At 33.1% G+C, this 18429-nt stretch overlaps 3 protein-coding genes across 4 annotated transcripts; 2 read left to right on the forward strand and 1 right to left on the reverse strand.

Moving 5' to 3' along the window:
* Positions 1–1186: 1186 nt before the first annotated feature.
* LOC123680257 lies at positions 1187–1991 on the reverse strand. The gene is made up of 3 exons (XM_045618057.1): positions 1856–1991; positions 1590–1803; positions 1187–1530 (listed from the first exon to the last, which is right to left on the reverse strand). Exons 1-3 carry the CDS (start codon positions 1934–1936, stop codon positions 1238–1240), a joined length of 588 nt encoding a protein of 195 aa, XP_045474013.1. The 5' UTR covers positions 1937–1991; the 3' UTR covers positions 1187–1237.
* A 5955-nt stretch (positions 1992–7946) lies between these two features.
* LOC123680187 lies at positions 7947–9139 on the forward strand. The gene is made up of 4 exons (XM_045617968.1): positions 7947–8182; positions 8325–8469; positions 8528–8713; positions 8799–9139. The coding sequence occupies exons 1-4, from the start codon at positions 7991–7993 to the stop codon at positions 9029–9031; spliced, it is 756 nt and encodes a 251-aa protein (XP_045473924.1). The 5' UTR covers positions 7947–7990; the 3' UTR covers positions 9032–9139.
* A 1603-nt stretch (positions 9140–10742) lies between these two features.
* LOC123680129 (putative aminopeptidase W07G4.4) lies at positions 10743–16861 on the forward strand. Of its 2 annotated transcripts, none has more exons than XM_045617839.1 (7): positions 10743–10852; positions 10892–11294; positions 11349–11699; positions 13218–13541; positions 13951–14050; positions 14123–14317; positions 16614–16861. In XM_045617839.1, exons 1-7 carry the CDS (start codon positions 10836–10838, stop codon positions 16793–16795), a joined length of 1572 nt encoding a protein of 523 aa, XP_045473795.1. In that variant the 5' UTR covers positions 10743–10835; the 3' UTR covers positions 16796–16861. The 2 variants fall into 2 exon arrangements, with proteins under 2 accessions (XP_045473795.1, XP_045473796.1); XM_045617840.1 differs by having other exon boundaries at positions 10904–11294.
* The last annotated feature ends 1568 nt before the right edge of the window (positions 16862–18429 follow it).

Here is an 18429-nt window from a genome sequence, read left to right on the forward strand (position 1 = left end):
CAAGTTGGTCGATTTCTCATCGATTTTGGGAATCAGGCATTCCACGAACGACATTACATTGTATTTTGGAAAAACACTATATGAAGGCTCTTAAAGTTCAGTTAACACCAGAACTGAAGCCTGTCGATCAGTATCTTTGCTGATTGGGTCCTTGAAATGGATCGACATGATTCGGATTTTCATCGAAAAATCACCTTCAGTCATAAGGCTATTTTCACTTCAGAGGCTACGTTAATGAGCAGAATTGTCAAATTTGGGGCTCGGAATATCAAAGAAAAACCAAGAAACTGTATGGATTGCGCTATCAAGCTATGATTAAAAAAAAATTTATGGCCGGAAGTGAAAGATATTGATGTGAACGAAGTTTATTTTAAACAAAATGGCGCTACATGCCACATAAGCAATGGAACAATCGCAATTTTGCAAGATAAATTCAATGACCATGTTATTTTTCAAAAAGGTGATCACAATTGGCCACCGAAATATTGTGATTAAACACCTTTGGGACCACGTGAAAGGTAAGTTATGCCAATATTTCATAATCCATTCAAGATCTTGAAGATTGAATTCGTGAAGTTATCGAGAACATACAGCCGCAAATATGGGAATTGGTTATGGAAAATTTCATGAAAAGAAAATGATGCTGCAACCGTAGACGTGGCGGCCTGGCATTTACAATGACAAACCTTCCTCTTTACAATGAAATAAACATCCATTTCTTTCAAAATACATTCTTTTTTTTTTCAATATGAAAATGAAATCTCCTATTGGAAAACCCTTCATTAGGTACTTCATTTGAAGGATACTTACAACGAGAGCAATATTTAAACAATTGTTGAACTACAAAACAAATATCGGTTTCATTCAATATAGACTAAATGAAATGATTTGGTGCCAATATATGTAAAACATTTTTTTATGAAAAGGGAGAAGCATACACCTTGATTCGTTTCCTAAAAAAAATTCTTTCACAGCGTCAAACGATTTGAATTATTTCTGTGTTTCCCTGTTTTCATGGCTGTTTCTTTGTAGAATAATTGATTCATTATTAGGAAAGGGAATTTCTAGGTACTTGAATATTTTGAAAACTAAGAGACACTAAGAAGTTTTGACTTCAGATTTTTGTTCAGAAAACTGAACTGAGAATAGGTAGGTATAGAGTATTTTGCACAAATATACAACGAAATATTTGAAATAATTTATTAAATAAATAAATAAACAAATAATATTCTCCATTTTATGCATAACCAGAATAGGCCATCTTCTGAGCGTATTCATTACCGAAAGATCTGGCAGCTTCCCAAGCATTATGAGCAACAATTGGTGGTGGAACATGATCACCAACAACCTTTCTACAGAGATTATATACAGCCATACCAATAGCGACCACGAAAGACACGAAAGATAGTTGAAGAGCATTCCAAGTTTTGAATCCAAGGATACCCAAGGCTAGAGGGATCAAGGTCATAGCCTTGAGGAGGACTACGATCATGATAGGTCCAAGAATCTTCTTCAACTTGGATTTCCTAGCTGTAAAAAAATAAAATGAGTTTTGAAAGTAGTTGCGTATTGAACTTAAACACTTTTACCTTCAACTCCACCATGGTTAAGATTAAGTTTTAAGTTGATTTCGTTGCTGTCAAGGTTTCTACCTTCTACTGTTACAGCGCTGCTAACCCCTGGGAACTTAACGGTAACATCGTGACTTTTTAAGTAGTTCTCTACATTGCCTTCTACTGAACTGCTCCTTCCTGAATGCTGGGGTTGGTAGTCGTTTTTACTGATCTGGATGAAATCGCCGAACTGAAAACGAGAAGAGTTAGTGAAAATCTTATTTGAATACTCGACTAAATACTTCGAAGTTATCTAAAGAAGGTTCTGATGCATAGCAACAACCGAGAACAACTAAAACTACGATTGTGGTTGACCGGAACATCTTGAACTACGAACTGAACCTACAGTGGATCGAAATTGATTGATATTAATTATTAACTGTTTGTTTTTTTATATGAGACCGTACTTCCTGATGGTGGGAGTAAAGCTAAGGAAGAAGAAATGTTGGTTGATCATTTCTAGTGGCGAAAAGAAATGCGGATAAATGGATTCCGCTTATTATTATGGGTGGCATGTTTACTCTAAATATTCAGTATTTTCATTCTGAACTTCGATCGTTCATTAGGAAGTTGATGGGTTCTCGGATTGAATATCAATTCTGTATTGAGGACGGTGCCAGTTTGATTTACTGTCGAGGAAACGCTATATTCAATATTTTTCAGCATTTTTGGTTTATCATTCCCAAAAATTAATCTCGTTCTTGGTGATGAACGATATAAGAAGAAATTAAAATTAATAATGATAAAAAAGGGTTTGTACTTCAAGTATTTAATTTTGAAATTCAGTATAACTTTTTCGTACCATCGTCAAAAATACGTGAAAGTCGAAGTGGAGCGATAGTGACATTTTTGACGATCGTACTGAAGATGGCTGCTTAGAGGGCTTAATTATTTGAAGTCGGTACAAACCATTCCTTATCATTGACATCACATACTCAAGTACCTAGCTAAAATATATGTGAAATAAAATGGTTTTTCTCTGAATTTTCACTGCTTTCTTCCTTGAAATGAACATCCAGGCTTCTATATTTAAAAGCTGATTTATTAATTTCGGAAAATGAATCTTGATTATTATAATCTTGAAAATAATTGGGGAAAACACACCACAGAATGATAAATTAATAGGAGGTGGTATTATATAATATTTGAAAATATTTGAGGATCCTAATTCCAATAAAAGCCATGGCAGTAGGTTTATATTTCATGAGTTGACAAAATAATCGATAATTGTAGAAAATACACAATGCTTCTCTTGATGTTCAAATTAAGAGCTATTTCATCCAGGTGCTCGCTGTGGTGCTAAATCAATATTTTTAAAATATAATATTTCATTTAACTGCTCAATGTTTCATTCAACTTCTCATACTCATCTCACAACTCATATTTCGAAATTTCGCTGAGAAAAGTGAAAACATTTTAGCAAAATGTGTTATTCAGAAAAATCAAAAGGAGATTCAAAAATTTCTAACAATAAAACTACGAGAATTACTTAGGTAGTAAGGACACGAAGAATATCGAACTAATTAGTATCATCATGATCCTACTTGAATGATATATAGGGAAGTGACGGCAAATGGCGCTCACCTAAGAAAATCTTCAGATTTTCAAGAAACGAGAACTGATTTTTTCATTCTATTTTCGTGAATTGACTCGCATTTATAGCAACTTTTTATATTCAATTCACCTATAAAACAGAATGTAAGTCAGAAATTATATTTTTCTGAGGGTATCCAATGAAGGCCATTACTCGACTCTTAGGGTAATGGCGCTTAGGCAGGTGCAATTACGCTCAATAACAGCAAATCATGAGAACAGTTTAATTAAGTGGAAAATAAACTTTATTACCTACAGGTGTGTAGGAAACTAGGAAATATAGATAAGATTCATTCAGGTACTTTGTTTCAAATAAAAAGTTCAATCTTCTATTCGAAAATTGAGGTTTGCAATAATCGCAAATATATCCATGTGGTCGATCTTCTCCTGAGCATCTTGCATGGGCCCACTGCTCACTTGAAGATCATCTGAACCAAAGCTCATTTTTTCCAAATTTACAGCATTTTTGATCTGATTGTTCCCTATGTTTAATTGCAACTGAAATCAGTAATGAAAAATTACAAATTCCATTTATTCTTCCTGCTGACTTTTCTGAATATTTTCTTCTTTTTGCTGCCAAAATCTCAAGCTGTTCTTTTTTAGGAGTTAACGTTAAAATTTCCAACCACTGTTTCTTTCTTTTCATAACTCTACGGTTATATTGACAACAGGTTTGGGTGAAATTAGAGAAAACAGAACCAACTACACTTTTATGCTTTATTGAATTTATTTGAGTCCCAGAGCATCCAGCTATTGGTTGAATACTCTTTGGTTCAGAAACTGCCTTTGATTGAGCCTCAAAGCGTTCAGCTATGGGTCGAATATTTTCTGATTCAGGAACTAACTGGCTATTGCTATTCTTCAAATTGTTTATAGATTCCTTATCCGATTAAAGCAAGAATTTGGAAGAAAATAAGTGAGCGCCATTGTCCGCTGAGCTCCATTAGCCGTCGCTCCCCTAACTACATTTTATAGCTCGAGAGTTAAATTTTAATAATAATGAGGCCTTTTCTTCTTTATAGAAATCTCAAGAGAAAATTCACCCATAGGTGTTCTATCACTTATCCTTTGTGATACATGAAAAAAAATATATATACATACATTGTGTGCAATCCATCCAATAACATTGATAAAAAAAATAATAATCGAGTATAAAGAATTGAAAAAATAAATGTCCTTTTTTGCCCTCTTGGAGATAAAAGGAGAGTTAAGAGGAACTGAGCAGGTATTCTCTGATTTTGTTCCTGAATCTGTGATCATTAAGTTGTTTCAATGCATAATGTATAACGTTGTACAATTTACAGATGTTCTTTCTGAAACTTCTTTGACATGTTGAGGTTCTATGATGAGGACATGTAAGCAAATTTCTATGTCTGATATTAACACATTAACATTTAATTTTTGTTTTTAATTTACATCAGAGTTTCAAAGATTCTAATACAAATATCGAAATATTCGAAATGGTGATTTTCCTAAGAATATAATTATTTATTAATTATTATATACCGGGTGGTCCAACTCAGACGCCAATCTTATTTTGAGGTAGTACATGAAGATATTTTGAAAATCTTTTTTGTGATGTGTAAAGGATAGTTAGAAGCATAATTTAAAATTATTTTAATATATAGAGGGTGTTCGAAAACAAAGATATAGTTACACTTTTTTCATCGTATTTCACCCTGTATATGAATTCAAAAATGGAATCGCAAGCTCAAATAATGATGAGTTTCTTTAGATCACTTCATTCTTAGAAGCACAATTTACGAGAAAATGGCAAAAAATTTAAAATATGAAGGGTTTTCAATTGGTAACTAATGAAGAAACCAGTTACGCCGCCGGAGCAGATAATAGTTTTTCGAGTAGCCATATTGGCTAATTCTATGAAAAAAAAATGTCAACTTCGGATTATAAAGAGTGATTATGATTTATATTCAAACATTAACGACAAATAATGGCCAAAAACTTTCATATTGCAAATGCCCCTCCCTGTATTTTTATATCTAATTGAACGTTAAAATTGATTTCGAACCTATTCTCTCTTGAAATTAATCTCTATTGAATATTACCATTTATTATTATTATTTTTTAGTTACCAATTGGATTGTTCATTTTTGGAATTTACTTTTGTGTTTTGGGTTCAACCTATAACCAACTTCAACCGTTATTATTATTAAATATTATTCTTAAGTTTTCCTGCACCTAAACCTTATAATTTTCAGCAAGTATTTGGTCATTAGTTCTAGTTAACGTTTGAATATTAGATAATTATGATCATTCTGTATAATCCAGAGTTGACTTTTTTTCATTAATTACCAAAAAAAATTCATTTTTCCGTGAATGATGCTTCTAAGGTTAAAGTGATCTGAAGAAACTCATCAATATCTGAACCTGCGATTCCATTTTTGAATTCATATACAAGGTGTTACAATATTTTGGTCCATATCTTTGTTTTCGAACCCCGTGTATATATGAAATTGATTTTAAATTGTGTTTCCAACTACCCTATACACATCACAAGAAAAGATTTTCAAAATATCTTTATATATTCCCTCAAACTGAGATCCCCGTATGAAAATAATTCTGTAGGATTAAGAATCCTGCTAATTTTACTCCAGTAGCTATTTGGAGAATTCGTCAAAAAAAAAAGTTGGTATTTGTATAATAAGCCTATATTTCCACAGTAGGTACCAACATGAAGAGATTGACGTCCGGTTCCGGTTGTAGCTGCTAAAAATTCATCCAAATAATGATATTCGAAGAAAAGTGAAAATATCTATTCGAATAATCAAAATCCATGCAAAAACAGACTTCAGTCATTCCAAACAGAAACTTCTTATCAAATTTAAATGCCCAACTCACTTTTAGAGTTGAATCTAGCCCATCGTCCTGAATATCTGTAGAAATCAAGAGTTGAGACAACGCGTGCATAACAATTGAAATTAGCCGTACTTCAAAGGTATGCATCTTTGATCCATACCGGACATTGTAGCGGAACTCATCCATATTGAAATATATAGTTGTCAACACCTCCTATTAATGAGATCCAGGGACGTACTATTCAAAATTGTACAGAGAACTGTTCATAATATTGTATATGAAGAATGGATCCTCATCACTCTTCCTTGACCACATGTATACACAAGGTATCCAACTGTAATTTTCCTGGTGTGTATATTATGAAAGTTCGATAAAACTCAAGAAATACGTTGCTTCTCAATATGAGTAGCATCCAACGATTATCATTTTTAGGGGATTGGTGCCTCTTCCAAGAGCTAGATACCAAAATTTGACTTGCCACCAGAAGCGTTCAACAATTTTTGATACCCAATCGATACAGACTTGTATCTATTGAAAAATAAAAGAAATCATGATTAATTATCATGTTAAAAATCTCCGAATATTATTTTTCTTGAAAAATCATCATCTACCATTTGTTATTTTGATGAAATATGTAATTGATTCAGTTCTTTCTTAATGGAAATTCATATTAATCTGATGAAAATGAAAACTTGCAATTTTTACAGACCCTATGTTATTCTTTAAAATTTTCTTACTAGTTAACACTATTCTTCTAATTTTGAAGTAACTACACGGCATCTTTACATTGTTCAACAACGTTTCGACTACAATGATCTAGTAGTTAGGGTTGTTATTGACTTAGATTATGAATTACAGTTGATTGATGATACAGTATGATACAGTTTGTTCCTGAAGATGAAAACACTGTCAACAAAACGTATGTAAAGATTTCGAGGATAAGAGCTTAGTTACTTTACTCATTCAAATTTCAAATAAACTGAGGTCTTGAATTGAAAAATAGAAACTATGGTGTTGAAGGATTTCCAAATAAAGAGGAGAAAGACTCATTAAACGATTGGCAATAACAATTATTTCCATCGCTGAATGTTACATGCATATAATAATTCCAAAATGTAGATGAAGTCAAGGAATGAAAAACGCAACGAAAAAGAAATAATTATTATTAGTATTATAACTGGTATCAGAAATACTTTTTTATGGAAATCAACATCATGTTGTTTTTTTCAATGCAATGTGACTATTATAAAATTAAAATAATAATATAGTTCATTCTGAAGAAAAAATACATTAATGAACATTAGTTGCAGAGACTTCACCAACATTAGAGTGTTCTAAATAATAACGAGCTGCTATATTAAATTTTTTCGCTGTGATGATGCTAATTTTTCAGAACATTATAATTCTACAAAGTTGACCGACATTAAGTTAGTGCGAGAAGAAAAAAATTTGAACTTCTTCAACTGAGTAAATATTTCTGAAAGTGATATTTCTTTTTGCAAGGAGATAAAAATATAATCGTCACATTTTCTCATACAAGTGAATGATTTTCAGAGATATATTCTGAGCATCAAGAAAATTTATATCTTTTGTTTCAATTCGATTCATTGATTTGAATTATTTTATTCGATTTTACAAATAAAACTGTTTCAAGAAAATCGAATTAAAATTCATAAAATATTCAAACCAAAAACAATCCATGAATTTTGATTAAGAATTGATATAGCTGAAAATTAATTGATTCAAAATATTAAGGTTCAGCCGTGCCTGGAAAGCGTTTCACCTCCATTAATAGACAATCGACTATTTTCTCCATACGGTCCTGCGTCCGTACAATATTTTCATTACATTACGCTAATTGTAAATCAATTCATGATCAATCCCACTGACCCCAAAGAAGATCCAATAAAACCGCACCCAGACAAAATTTTTAGTCATTGGTTCCCAAGACTCATCCACCGAACATCATGTGGAAAATCGTGTGTCTTCTGTTCGTGGCTTGTGCCTTCTCCGCTAGTGCGCATGTGCCCAGAAGTGGAAATGAGTTAGTTTCGATGGTTGTTAGCAATTGTGTAGATATGGATTGTGTGAAATTAAATGTTTTGAAGTATCTGGATGGTTTATTGCATATCGAAGGGGATTCAGCTAGAGGTGTCAAGGTGAATATTAATGACAAAAAAACAATGAATTAGAGTCATTAAGAAAGAGGAAGAACAAATGATTCCCCTGTTTTCTTTCGTAAAAATGCAAAAAAAAATGTTTGGTCTCATATCAGAAAAACTGAAACGACTTTATTTACAGGACATTGATGCAGCCATATTCAAGAGGGTAGCAAAGGTTCTGAGGACCAATGAGTTCAGATTCAAATTGCCCCAAGCCCTTTTCGATGGTAGTGAAATTGTGTACAACCCCAAAACTGGATTGGACATCAGTGAAGACTCACAATGTAATACTAGATCTATAACAGCATTTTAATATCAATGAAACTAAATTCTTGGTTTCAGCTCGAGGTATCTTGAAAAAGAAGCTTCTATTCCCTATTCTTCTCTTGATGAAACTGAAAATGCAACTGCTTATGCCTGTTTTGCTTGGTCTCATCGGCTTGAAATCAATCAAAGCTCTTATCATCAGTAAATTGGCTCTTGGTGTTGTTCTCGGATTCTTGATCTACCAATTGTGTACCAAAGCAGGTAAAGTAGAATTATAATCTATCAGAATAATATCATTTGCGATAATAATATTCAATTATTGATGCTACTGAAAATTTCGTCCCAGGTATGCCTATGCCAATGTCCATGGCTCCAATGCCATCTGAACCACCATCCTCCATCTATGGACCACCGAGCACTGCTCCTCCCCTAGATTCGTACAATCCGAACTATGACCCATCTGCCAGCCAAGGTGGCCCATATGCAAGAATCTGGACACCAACTAACGGAGAAGCTCAGCAAGTAGCTTATTCTGCCTACTACCCTGGATCAGGATCATCCTCCACAACTCAGCCTTGAAAACAGACCATTATGAGACGTGAATCGACAGTTTTGGGTTTAATTTATTGTGACACCACTTAAGTTATTTGTATATATGAATGTTTCATTAAAATATTTATTTATGAATTAATTTTTATCCAGGTGAAAACCATTCTCTTCCTAGTTGAGACCTGATCTTTAGTTATAAGCATTGTAGCAATTATCCTCTAAATCATGTTGACAAATCATAGAAGGTAACTTTCACTAGAATCAGTTCATATTTAATTCAATTTCATATTAGTATATTGTGCAACAAGTGGGAAAATTCCAAGTAGGAAAATTCCAACTTTTCTGGAAGTTTGTGGCACGAGCCTGATAGGCGAGGGTGAAAAGGACGTTCTCCACATGTTACACAGTATAGGTACTTTTCCTATAACTGCATGAATTCAAATAATTTGCCTACTTTGCTCACACGTCGCTTGATAGACCAATGAAATTGGGTTTTTGAAAAGTCGTTTTTATGGAAACCCAAGAGATGCAAAGAAGTCCATTCTTGTGATTCTGAATTGAATCAGGTACATTACTTGTATTATTTAAATTTGTGCAGTTGTAGGAAAAGAAAATTTTGTGTGCAACATTTGGAAAACGTCCTTTTTCTCATTCTCATGAGAAAAGTTGGACTTCCCCACTTCTTGCACAATATATTATTCCGTATGGCTAGCGATACAGAAAGGAATATGTTTTTTCTTGAATTCTCAGAGCATTGAAAATTTCGTTTCCGATTTTAGTATTTTATTCACTTTGATGAAGTTTCAATGAGAATCTATAGAATAGAGCAAAGGTAGGTAGAAGGAGAATATTAAAGGGATCAATTTTTATTTAATGGATTCGGTCCTTACTTGGCGGAAATTCATTATAAATAAAATAAAACGAAGTAATTTCCACTATGTTATTTAATTGTTAGCAACAATTGTTTCGCCACACTGTGGCTTCATCAGGCTACATTTCTGAACTGATAAGAGTACAAAGGTTTTCGGAATCTTATATAGGAACAAAATTGACACAAAAATATTCGAAAGGGTATAAATTACAAAGTTATATTGGACCATTTACAGCCTGGGATTTCCAAACTATCGGAAGAAATTCAATAAAGGGGATGAGTTTACATCCGTTTGTTCGTTCAACAGAATATTTTGGGTATTATACCTGTTTATTTCTAGGGATTCTAAGAGTGTTAGTCTTAAGCTCTTGTTTTCTAAATGAAGAATTTTAAAGTTATTATTGAAGGTATGGTCCCATTCTTTTAAGTGATTCGCGTAGGTTGAAAACGAACTATCAGATGTATAACTCTTTTGGTGTTCCTTTATCCTTTTATTGAACGATCTTCCTGTTTGTCCAATATAAACCATAGGGCAATCATTACAGGTTAACTTGTAGACACCGGATTTAGTTTCTTTATCTGTTTTGTCTTTATTGTTTTTAATGAACATCTCTAAGTTGTTACTTGTTTTGAAGGATATTGTGTAATTGAATTTTGTTTTCAAGTATTTAGCAATCTTTTCAGAAATATTATTAACATAAGTTAACGAAAAAAATTTAGTATCAATACCATAATTAAATAACATAGTGGAAATTACTTCGTTTTATTTTATTTATGGATCAATTTTTTTTTCTCGTGAAATTGTTCATAGAGAGATCTACACCTATTTTTTAAGTAAAAGAAAATTTCGTTTTATTCATAGATCACTGACAATTATTGACAACCAGAGACAAGAATTGACAACTCAAGTTCAATTAATTCTCAAATAGATTGATTTTCTTCGGATTAGATTACCGAGATCATATGACAGCAGAATTGAAGTATGAGTGTTATTAGCTACTATTAAAAATATCACATAGTTCTTTCCACAGGATTTTGGAAGTGGAAATGCTTCCCGTAACAGAAGTGGCAGATGGAAGATTCGATGGAATTCTAATAGTTGCATCGCCATACTATGTTCATGACCTGAAAGAATTCTCAAGGACGCTAACGTTAGCCATAGAACTTGATAATGGGCTACGTACTGAAGCTGGAGTAATACCCTTACCGAATTACAAAGCTGGAAGGCTTATTTATTCACCTGTAGGTTGTGTGGATGAAGATTACGACGATGTAAGATGCTTCAGAAAAGCTGCAAATATCGGAATAAGACGTGCCATAAAAGCCGGTGTCACTAAACCCATGGTTATCCTACAAAATCATCCTCAATTCAATAATGGCTCTCTTATTACACTCGTAGGAGTGCTAGAAGGCCTTTATGTGGTAAGGTATCTCAATATTAATAAAAATGTCACCTCAGTTTGATATCTTTTGAAGCCACTACAAATTCGTGAAAAAGATCCAAGAAAAATTCACAACATCACATCATTGGGAGTTTACTCCAAATATCACGATGAAATAGACGAGCTGATTCAAACTGCTTCGTTGCTAGAAACAGGCAGACGGATAGCTTGTGACATAGGCGATTCAGATCCTGAAAGAATGGCACCTCCGAAAGTGGAACAATATATCACAACGATATTCGCGGATACGAGTATTAAGATAGAAGTTATAAAAGATGTTAAGGAATTCGCTAAGAGTTATCCTTTGTTTGAAGCGGTCAATAGAGCAGCAAATAAGATAGAACGACATCATGGCAGGATTATGTTTCTGGAATATATGCCAAAGGTTATTTCAAGCTCTTGAATCTTTTTTGAAAATATTTCATCTCATTATGATTAATATATTCAATTATTCACTAAAAATTATCAAAGATAATGTGCTGTCCCCACAATCCAGAAAATTCGTTTGGAGTAGATTATTGTCAGCCTGATGAATACTTTGAGCTAAAGATTCATTATGCTACCACTGACGGCGTGGTAGCAATGTTACAATTAAATTCACTACCTTCCTAGGTACTTTATTCATTACTTATTCCGGTTCTAAGAATAAGAAGCCAAGGTGTTATAGACTTTTTCTAGGACAGCTTCACATTCTAAAAGCAAATGTTCAGCTATCTCAGTGGCTTTTTGACAGGAACGACAAGTATCGTCTGGAATCTTTTGCATGTTCCGCTGATGACAATCGCAAGATAATATTCCGTGAGTTAACACGTCAATTCTCAGTTTTAATTTACTGAATGAGCAACTCTTTTTGGTCCACCTCGTCGTGTAGTAGACGAAGAAGTTGTCCAGTATTTGACGATTAAGCATTTTCCAGAACGTTTACTTCCTCTAGTTTCCATTCCTTAATTTCCATTGATGACCGGCTATAAAACAACAGAAAGACTCTAGTCCAAAGTAAGGAATTGCACCACCTTCTCTTACCAGTTAATCTACCATTTTATTAACCCAGGGGGAACAAGCGCCCAAAGTTTGTTGACCTGATTATCTTATCAGAGATCGTTGAGTGACATTTTATCCTTCCGGACTAGCTTTGACCAAAGTACAGGCAAGTTAAGCGCTAGTACATATGGCTGCTCGACTCTTATATACTACAAATATCTCTCTTTTTCTGGTATTTGTATGTCCTTTTTCTTGCATTTGTATTCTCTTTTTCTTGGGTTAGGAGATTAATAGTGTAGTTTTCAGTTCTCGTGTCTGCACCGTGTGGATTTCTTTCGTGACTTTTATTGAAATGTACCGATCTGTAACTGCAACACCGAAGTCTTCCGTACAAGGTATGGAATTCCCTGATAGAAAAAAAAAGTTATGTATAAACTCGAAACACCAGGTTTTGTATTGTGTAAAAAAAAAGGAGGACATGTATTTCTAGGCCAGAACCCCTGACAACTCCGCTAAAGTAAGAGATTCTTTCCAGCAGTCTTCATCGTTCTGCATACTGATCTCAAGTGGCTCGTTAACTGTTGTCAGTTCCTCTGATTACGATTTTATAGACGAACTATGAATCAAACTCCCACGGAGTGTTATTGAAAGAAATATATTGATATTGTCCACTGACAACTATATCTACATATACCCGATAGCTTACCAAAGATCATTTTAAAAGAAAGATGTTATCATTTAAAAGATGTTAATCGCATAATTTTGCTTTAAAAATTATAGTATATAACTTTCGTGGCAAATTTATGTTTTTTTTACATCCCTTGCCCTTTTTTCGAGAATATATAATCGTTAGTGCCAAAAAATCGATTTGGAGAAATAATACCTTCTGAGTGTAACACTTATAATGTCACTGACTGTATAGGAAGAAGTCAAAAAAACTCTATTCTTCGTTGGAAAAGGGGTCACTTATGACACAGGAGGTCTGGATGTCAAAATAAATGGAGGAATGGCAGGAATGTCGAGAGATAAATGTGGAGCAGCTGCAGTGGTGGGTTTCTTCAAGATAGTCGAACGCCTTCAGCCTAAACATCTGAGAGTAATAGGTGGATTGGGTATAGTGAGGAATAGTATAGGAACAAACGCTTATGTACAAGACGAACTGATCAAAGCAAGAAGTGGAGTTATGGTCAGGGTTGGCAACACTGATGCAGAGGGAAGAATGATTATGGCCGATATTCTGTGTAAGGTACTGATGTTGCAGTAATTCATTTTCCTTTAGATTTTGTCATCGAATTTTCATTTTATTACTTTATTCATATCTATCAATATCCTTTCAAATGAAAATGAGGCAGGTCTTGAGGATAAGCCAAAACTCATTTGGCTAACGACCGTTTGTTTTATTTATTTTTTTATTCATGACTCTAGGAGAACTTCCAGAGGCTTAGAGTTTGTATTAGATAAGATAATCTATTACTTTATCCATAATCCTTGTAAATATATGTCAATGTCTGAGAAGTATGTTAGTTATTTATACGAATGAAATGCTCATTTTTCCAAACAAAGAATGCTTACTCCTATATCATACGAGACACGAGTACATATATTTGACTGATTACGTAAAAATATAGTTCCTTCATGTGAAAAATTTTTGACAGATGAAAGAGATGGCTGTGAATGCTGTAAATCCTCACATATACACAATCGCCACTTTGACTGGTCATGCTGTACTCACTGCAGGATTTGGATATAATATAAGTGAGAAAAATATTTTTTGAAATGAATATATTTCACTGAACAAAGCAGATTATGAAAAATACATTTTTTCAGTCATAGATAATGGCCCGGCCAAAAAAGAAAAACATGCACAAAAATTGCAACTTATGGGAGAAGAGATAAGTGATCCTTATGAAATATCAGTGCTTCGAAGAGAAGACTTTAACTTCATGAAGGGTCAAGGTGTTGGAGATGATCTCATTAGTAGTAATAATAAACCTTCTTCAGTGACACCTAGGGGACATCAATGTGAGTATCTGATGGATTCGGTCCTCAGTTGAAGGAATTTGATTGCAACCTCTGAGTAATAAACATAGATAGAGTGTGCATATGTCATTTTCAGTAGGCAAATTTTGTCCCCAATATGAACTATCAAATTTGACATGAAGCGACGGAAATGAAAACATATCAGTGATACGTTATTTCACTCAATTTGCGAGTTTCTTCACAAAGAACGCAATCCTTATGTCCTATAGAAAATCGAGGTTTCATATTAACTCAAAATATATTGAACTAAATACCTAAATATATCAGAAATTCAAAGAACAAACTTCAAGCATGCCAAACAACGTGAACCAATTGATGACACTAGGAGAGCAAAGGTTGCCAATCCTTGGATTTCAGCAGGTACATACAAAAAATAATGAATATTCTGTTTCTTATAAATTCGACAATAAGGAAAAATATCTGATTCCAAATATTCAAATTTGCATATTCAATCGGGACTCACTCAAGTCAATATATTTCATTCAATATAATATACATTCATAACGATATAGTAAAATTGAGGATTTGAAAATAAATCACAATCCGACAACGTAATCTAACCATGTTGGGGACTTGTAAAAATTGCGTATACTTCCTCTAACTAGTCTAACTATGTTTATTACTCTATGATTGCAAATAAAACAAGCGTGAGACATCAGTCATAAGCTTTAGAGATCTCTTTAATTCATTCACCAATTGAGCCTTTGGAGTCCACATGTTTATTATAGGTAAGTAGTTTTTAATAATACTAATATAATAATAATAATGTTTATTCAACATAAATAAACATGGTGAGATACAGAGATTTTTAAATTCTAAAATTAACTACCTGTGCGTAAGGTATTAATTGGCGCATGAATAAACGAGCGCTCAGAAGCTCCAGATTTTAACATAATTTTAATCAATTCTGATACATTTTTCAACTTTTAAAATAATTTTTGATAATTTCGACCTATTGAAATTACTCAACCTTAGACAATAAAAAAAGAGTTTATCAAAACACAATATTTCAATAGCTGATTGCATCGCTTATTCTCAATATTGCGGATGATACTACAGTGACTAAATAAACCACAGTGGCGAAAAGCGTGGTCTCGTTTTTTATTGGCTGAGCCTAAATATGGCGGCTTTTTGTTCACATTCTCCATTTACCTGATTTTTGGGATTTATTCAAAATGTGAGACCAATTTTATTTAGTCACTGTAGTATTCTTCAGTGTCAAATGATTGTATATGCAATCAAATACTATCAGGCCCAAAAATTTTGATTTTGACGTGTGTCGGTTCAGTTCAGTCAACTGTATTCTTGAGTTCTATGTTCCCATTCGCCAATTTTAGCTCAATTTGAACGAAATTTACCACTATATATAATTAAGTCCCTAAAAACACACAAAACACAAATAATTAAGACTACACTCATTTCTTCTGAATTAACCGCTTATGTCTACATATGAACATTGAACAACATGATACCAAGGGAATACCAGGATCAAAACTAGAAGGGGCGAACCATGGTCGTTCAGGTTATAATATTTCATCACGGAAAAAGTTAATGAAACCAAAATTACTGAATGAGTTACTAAATTGCAACTAAGTTATTACAATTGTTTGCTTGAAAAAAAAATTATTCTATAGTTGCATGTCCTATACTATAATCATTTTTCTTAGATTTGTAGAAAACTTGTTTAAAACTCCCAATCCAGTTTCAATTCAGTATCCAGTCCAGATTTTTCTTAAAGAATATTTGTACTTCTTAGACCTTCGAAGGGTAATGAAACTCAAAGATCGTTATGCAATCTGCGCTGTTAAGCCAGGCCCCCATTAGATGGATCGAGTCGGGGCGGAGAAATCCACCTGCCTGATATTTTTTCTTCGACTTGATATGAATCATTTTTTAGTAAAATTCATTTTTCTACTCGATGATAGCTATTACGCCCCCTAGTGGTAGAGGTATGAACTTCAAAACAATTTCCAGTGTGTTTTCTTGTACACTTTATTGGTAAAATTTTTTACCGCAAGTCTCTACGATGAGTGGATCCTGAGATATAGCCGCTTACCTCGCTTATTTGTCCACCCTGTACATTTTCCTGATAGGGAATCCTAGCAATATCGGTCAGGGACACTATTGGGATGGGTGACCGTTATGTTTTACCTATGTTTGTGGCTTTCTCAAGAAATAAAGAAATTTTCTGCAGATAGGCTGTTTGCTCTATTAATGTGGTTCTAGAGAACTTTTCTTAAATTAAAAATAAAATGTAAACGTTAACTTTTTCTTTCAGGTCCTTTGGCTTTTCTTATAATGGCATCGGGACTGGATAAGCATGGATCTGGTCACGAGAAACCACTCAAATACAGCCATATAGATATAGCTGCATCGACTTTGAATTATCCTAATCCCGGTACAGGAGCGCCAGTTTTATCTCTAGCTAACGCTCATTTACTCAATTTAGAACATAATTAATTCGTTTTTAGAAACTTATTGTTATATAGGTATATATTTCAAAATGAAAAAATTTTCCGAAAATTTTGTGTGGAGCCTTTCTATAACAGGTGCTACCAAAACCAAATCAGATGCGAAAGTGTTTATGGGTTGAATCTTTGTCGAAAATGCAAGGATGTTCTTCGTAAAAACAAAAACTCTAAGGCCTTTCCTTGAAAAGTTACACTTTTCCAAATATGAGAATAAGATTTAATTTTGGATGTATTGGAAAAAAAATTGACGAGAAAGAACACTTTTAGATATCGGGTGTCCCAAACTCGTTGTAGAATGAGAGAATCTCAAAATCCTTTTGGGCTAGAAGAAAATGAATAGCAAATATTTAGGCTCGATTGGTGAGAGAATCAATATGGTGACAGTCGCAAACTCATAAACTCAACTGTTTCCAAGCTATAAGAGAAAATTGGAGAAAATGTGAAATGAAAAGTTCTCATAACTTCTTTACTACTGGTGCTAATGGCACTTTTTTCAATAGAAACCAATGGTATAATCATTTTTGGTTTTTTGCAAATATTGCAATTACTTTTGAAGTTAAAAACAAACTCGGGTTTTTTCAAATGTAAACCATAAAAATTTCTATAACGAATAAAATCGCTAATTTTTCCTTTTTCAAAAATATAGAACTTGGTATATAAATGTCTTATCAAACTATAAAAAAAACATTAGTTTCAATTTCACACCCCAAATCAATTAAATACCTATTTATGATAATGTGTGCCACCAAGGTCTCCGGATTTAACAACGTTAGATTTTTTCCACTGTTCACCTTTAAAGAACAACATTCATCAATTTGAAAATATGAAAAAATCTAACGGTATTAAATACGGAGACATCGGTGGCCACCGAATCTTTTAATTATCTTAATTTCACAGATTACCATAATAGGCACTTAGTTGATTTGACGAGTGATACTGAAACTTTTGATGATTTTTATAGTTTGATAAGAAATTTATATATCATGTTATATGTTATATATTTTTAAAAAGGGAATAAAAGCGATTTTGTTTATTATAAGAATTTTAATGGTTTACATTTTAAAAAATAAAAGTTTTTCAAAAAACAAATTATTACACCAATGGATTCTACTGAAAAAAGTGTCTGTAGTATGTTTTAGTTTCATGTTTATAGTAATAAGTAATAAAGAAGTTATGATAACTTTTCCATTTCACGCCATTTTCTAATTTTCTCTTATATCTTGGAAGCAGTTGAATTTATAAGGTTGCGGTTTTCACCAATATTAATTCACTCGAAAATCGAGCTTGAAAATTTACCATTCCTATTTTCTAACTCGAAGGGATTCTGAGATCCAATCACCACTCATTATAGACATTTCTCTGTCTGAAGATGTGATATTAATTGATGTTGTTGTATTGATCTTGATAATTAACGCTGCGTAAAATTAATATAGCTTTATTTGAGCCAATACTCCAGGCGACCATGAAGATGAAGTAATTTTTCTTGTCAATAAGTATTCAATATTCCTTATGAATTAATTCAATTGGTGAGAAATTCAAGTTACTTCATGTCGAAGGTAATTTGTTATGAACAATGAACTAGTGTTTCCAACTGTATATTTTCATAATGAGATAGCTGCTCAA

The sequence above is a fragment of the Harmonia axyridis genome, chromosome 5 (genome assembly GCF_914767665.1).
Source record: "Harmonia axyridis chromosome 5, icHarAxyr1.1, whole genome shotgun sequence".
NCBI lineage: Eukaryota > Metazoa > Arthropoda > Insecta > Coleoptera > Coccinellidae > Harmonia > Harmonia axyridis.

Bases quoted from the DNA above. Each gene is read 5' to 3' on its own strand.
- LOC123680257 (XM_045618057.1), bottom strand. From the start codon at position 1,936: ATGTTCCGGTCAACCACAATCGTAGTTTTAGTTGTTCTCGGTTGTTGC. The intron at 1,804-1,855 runs GTATTTAGTCGA...TCTCGTTTTCAG, and splicing joins CTTCTTTAGATAACTTCGAA to TTCGGCGATTTCATCCAGAT. The intron at 1,531-1,589 runs GTAAAAGTGTTT...ATTTTTTTACAG, and splicing joins TAACCATGGTGGAGTTGAAG to CTAGGAAATCCAAGTTGAAG.
- LOC123680187 (XM_045617968.1), top strand. From the start codon at position 7,991: ATGTGGAAAATCGTGTGTCTTCTGTTCGTGGCTTGTGCCTTCTCCGCT. The intron at 8,470-8,527 runs GTAATACTAGAT...TCTTGGTTTCAG, and splicing joins CATCAGTGAAGACTCACAAT to CTCGAGGTATCTTGAAAAAG. The intron at 8,714-8,798 runs GTAAAGTAGAAT...ATTTCGTCCCAG, and splicing joins CCAATTGTGTACCAAAGCAG to GTATGCCTATGCCAATGTCC.
- LOC123680129 (XM_045617839.1), top strand. The intron at 11,295-11,348 runs GTAAGGTATCTC...TATCTTTTGAAG, and splicing joins TGCTAGAAGGCCTTTATGTG to CCACTACAAATTCGTGAAAA. The intron at 14,051-14,122 runs GTGAGAAAAATA...ACATTTTTTCAG, and splicing joins AGGATTTGGATATAATATAA to TCATAGATAATGGCCCGGCC.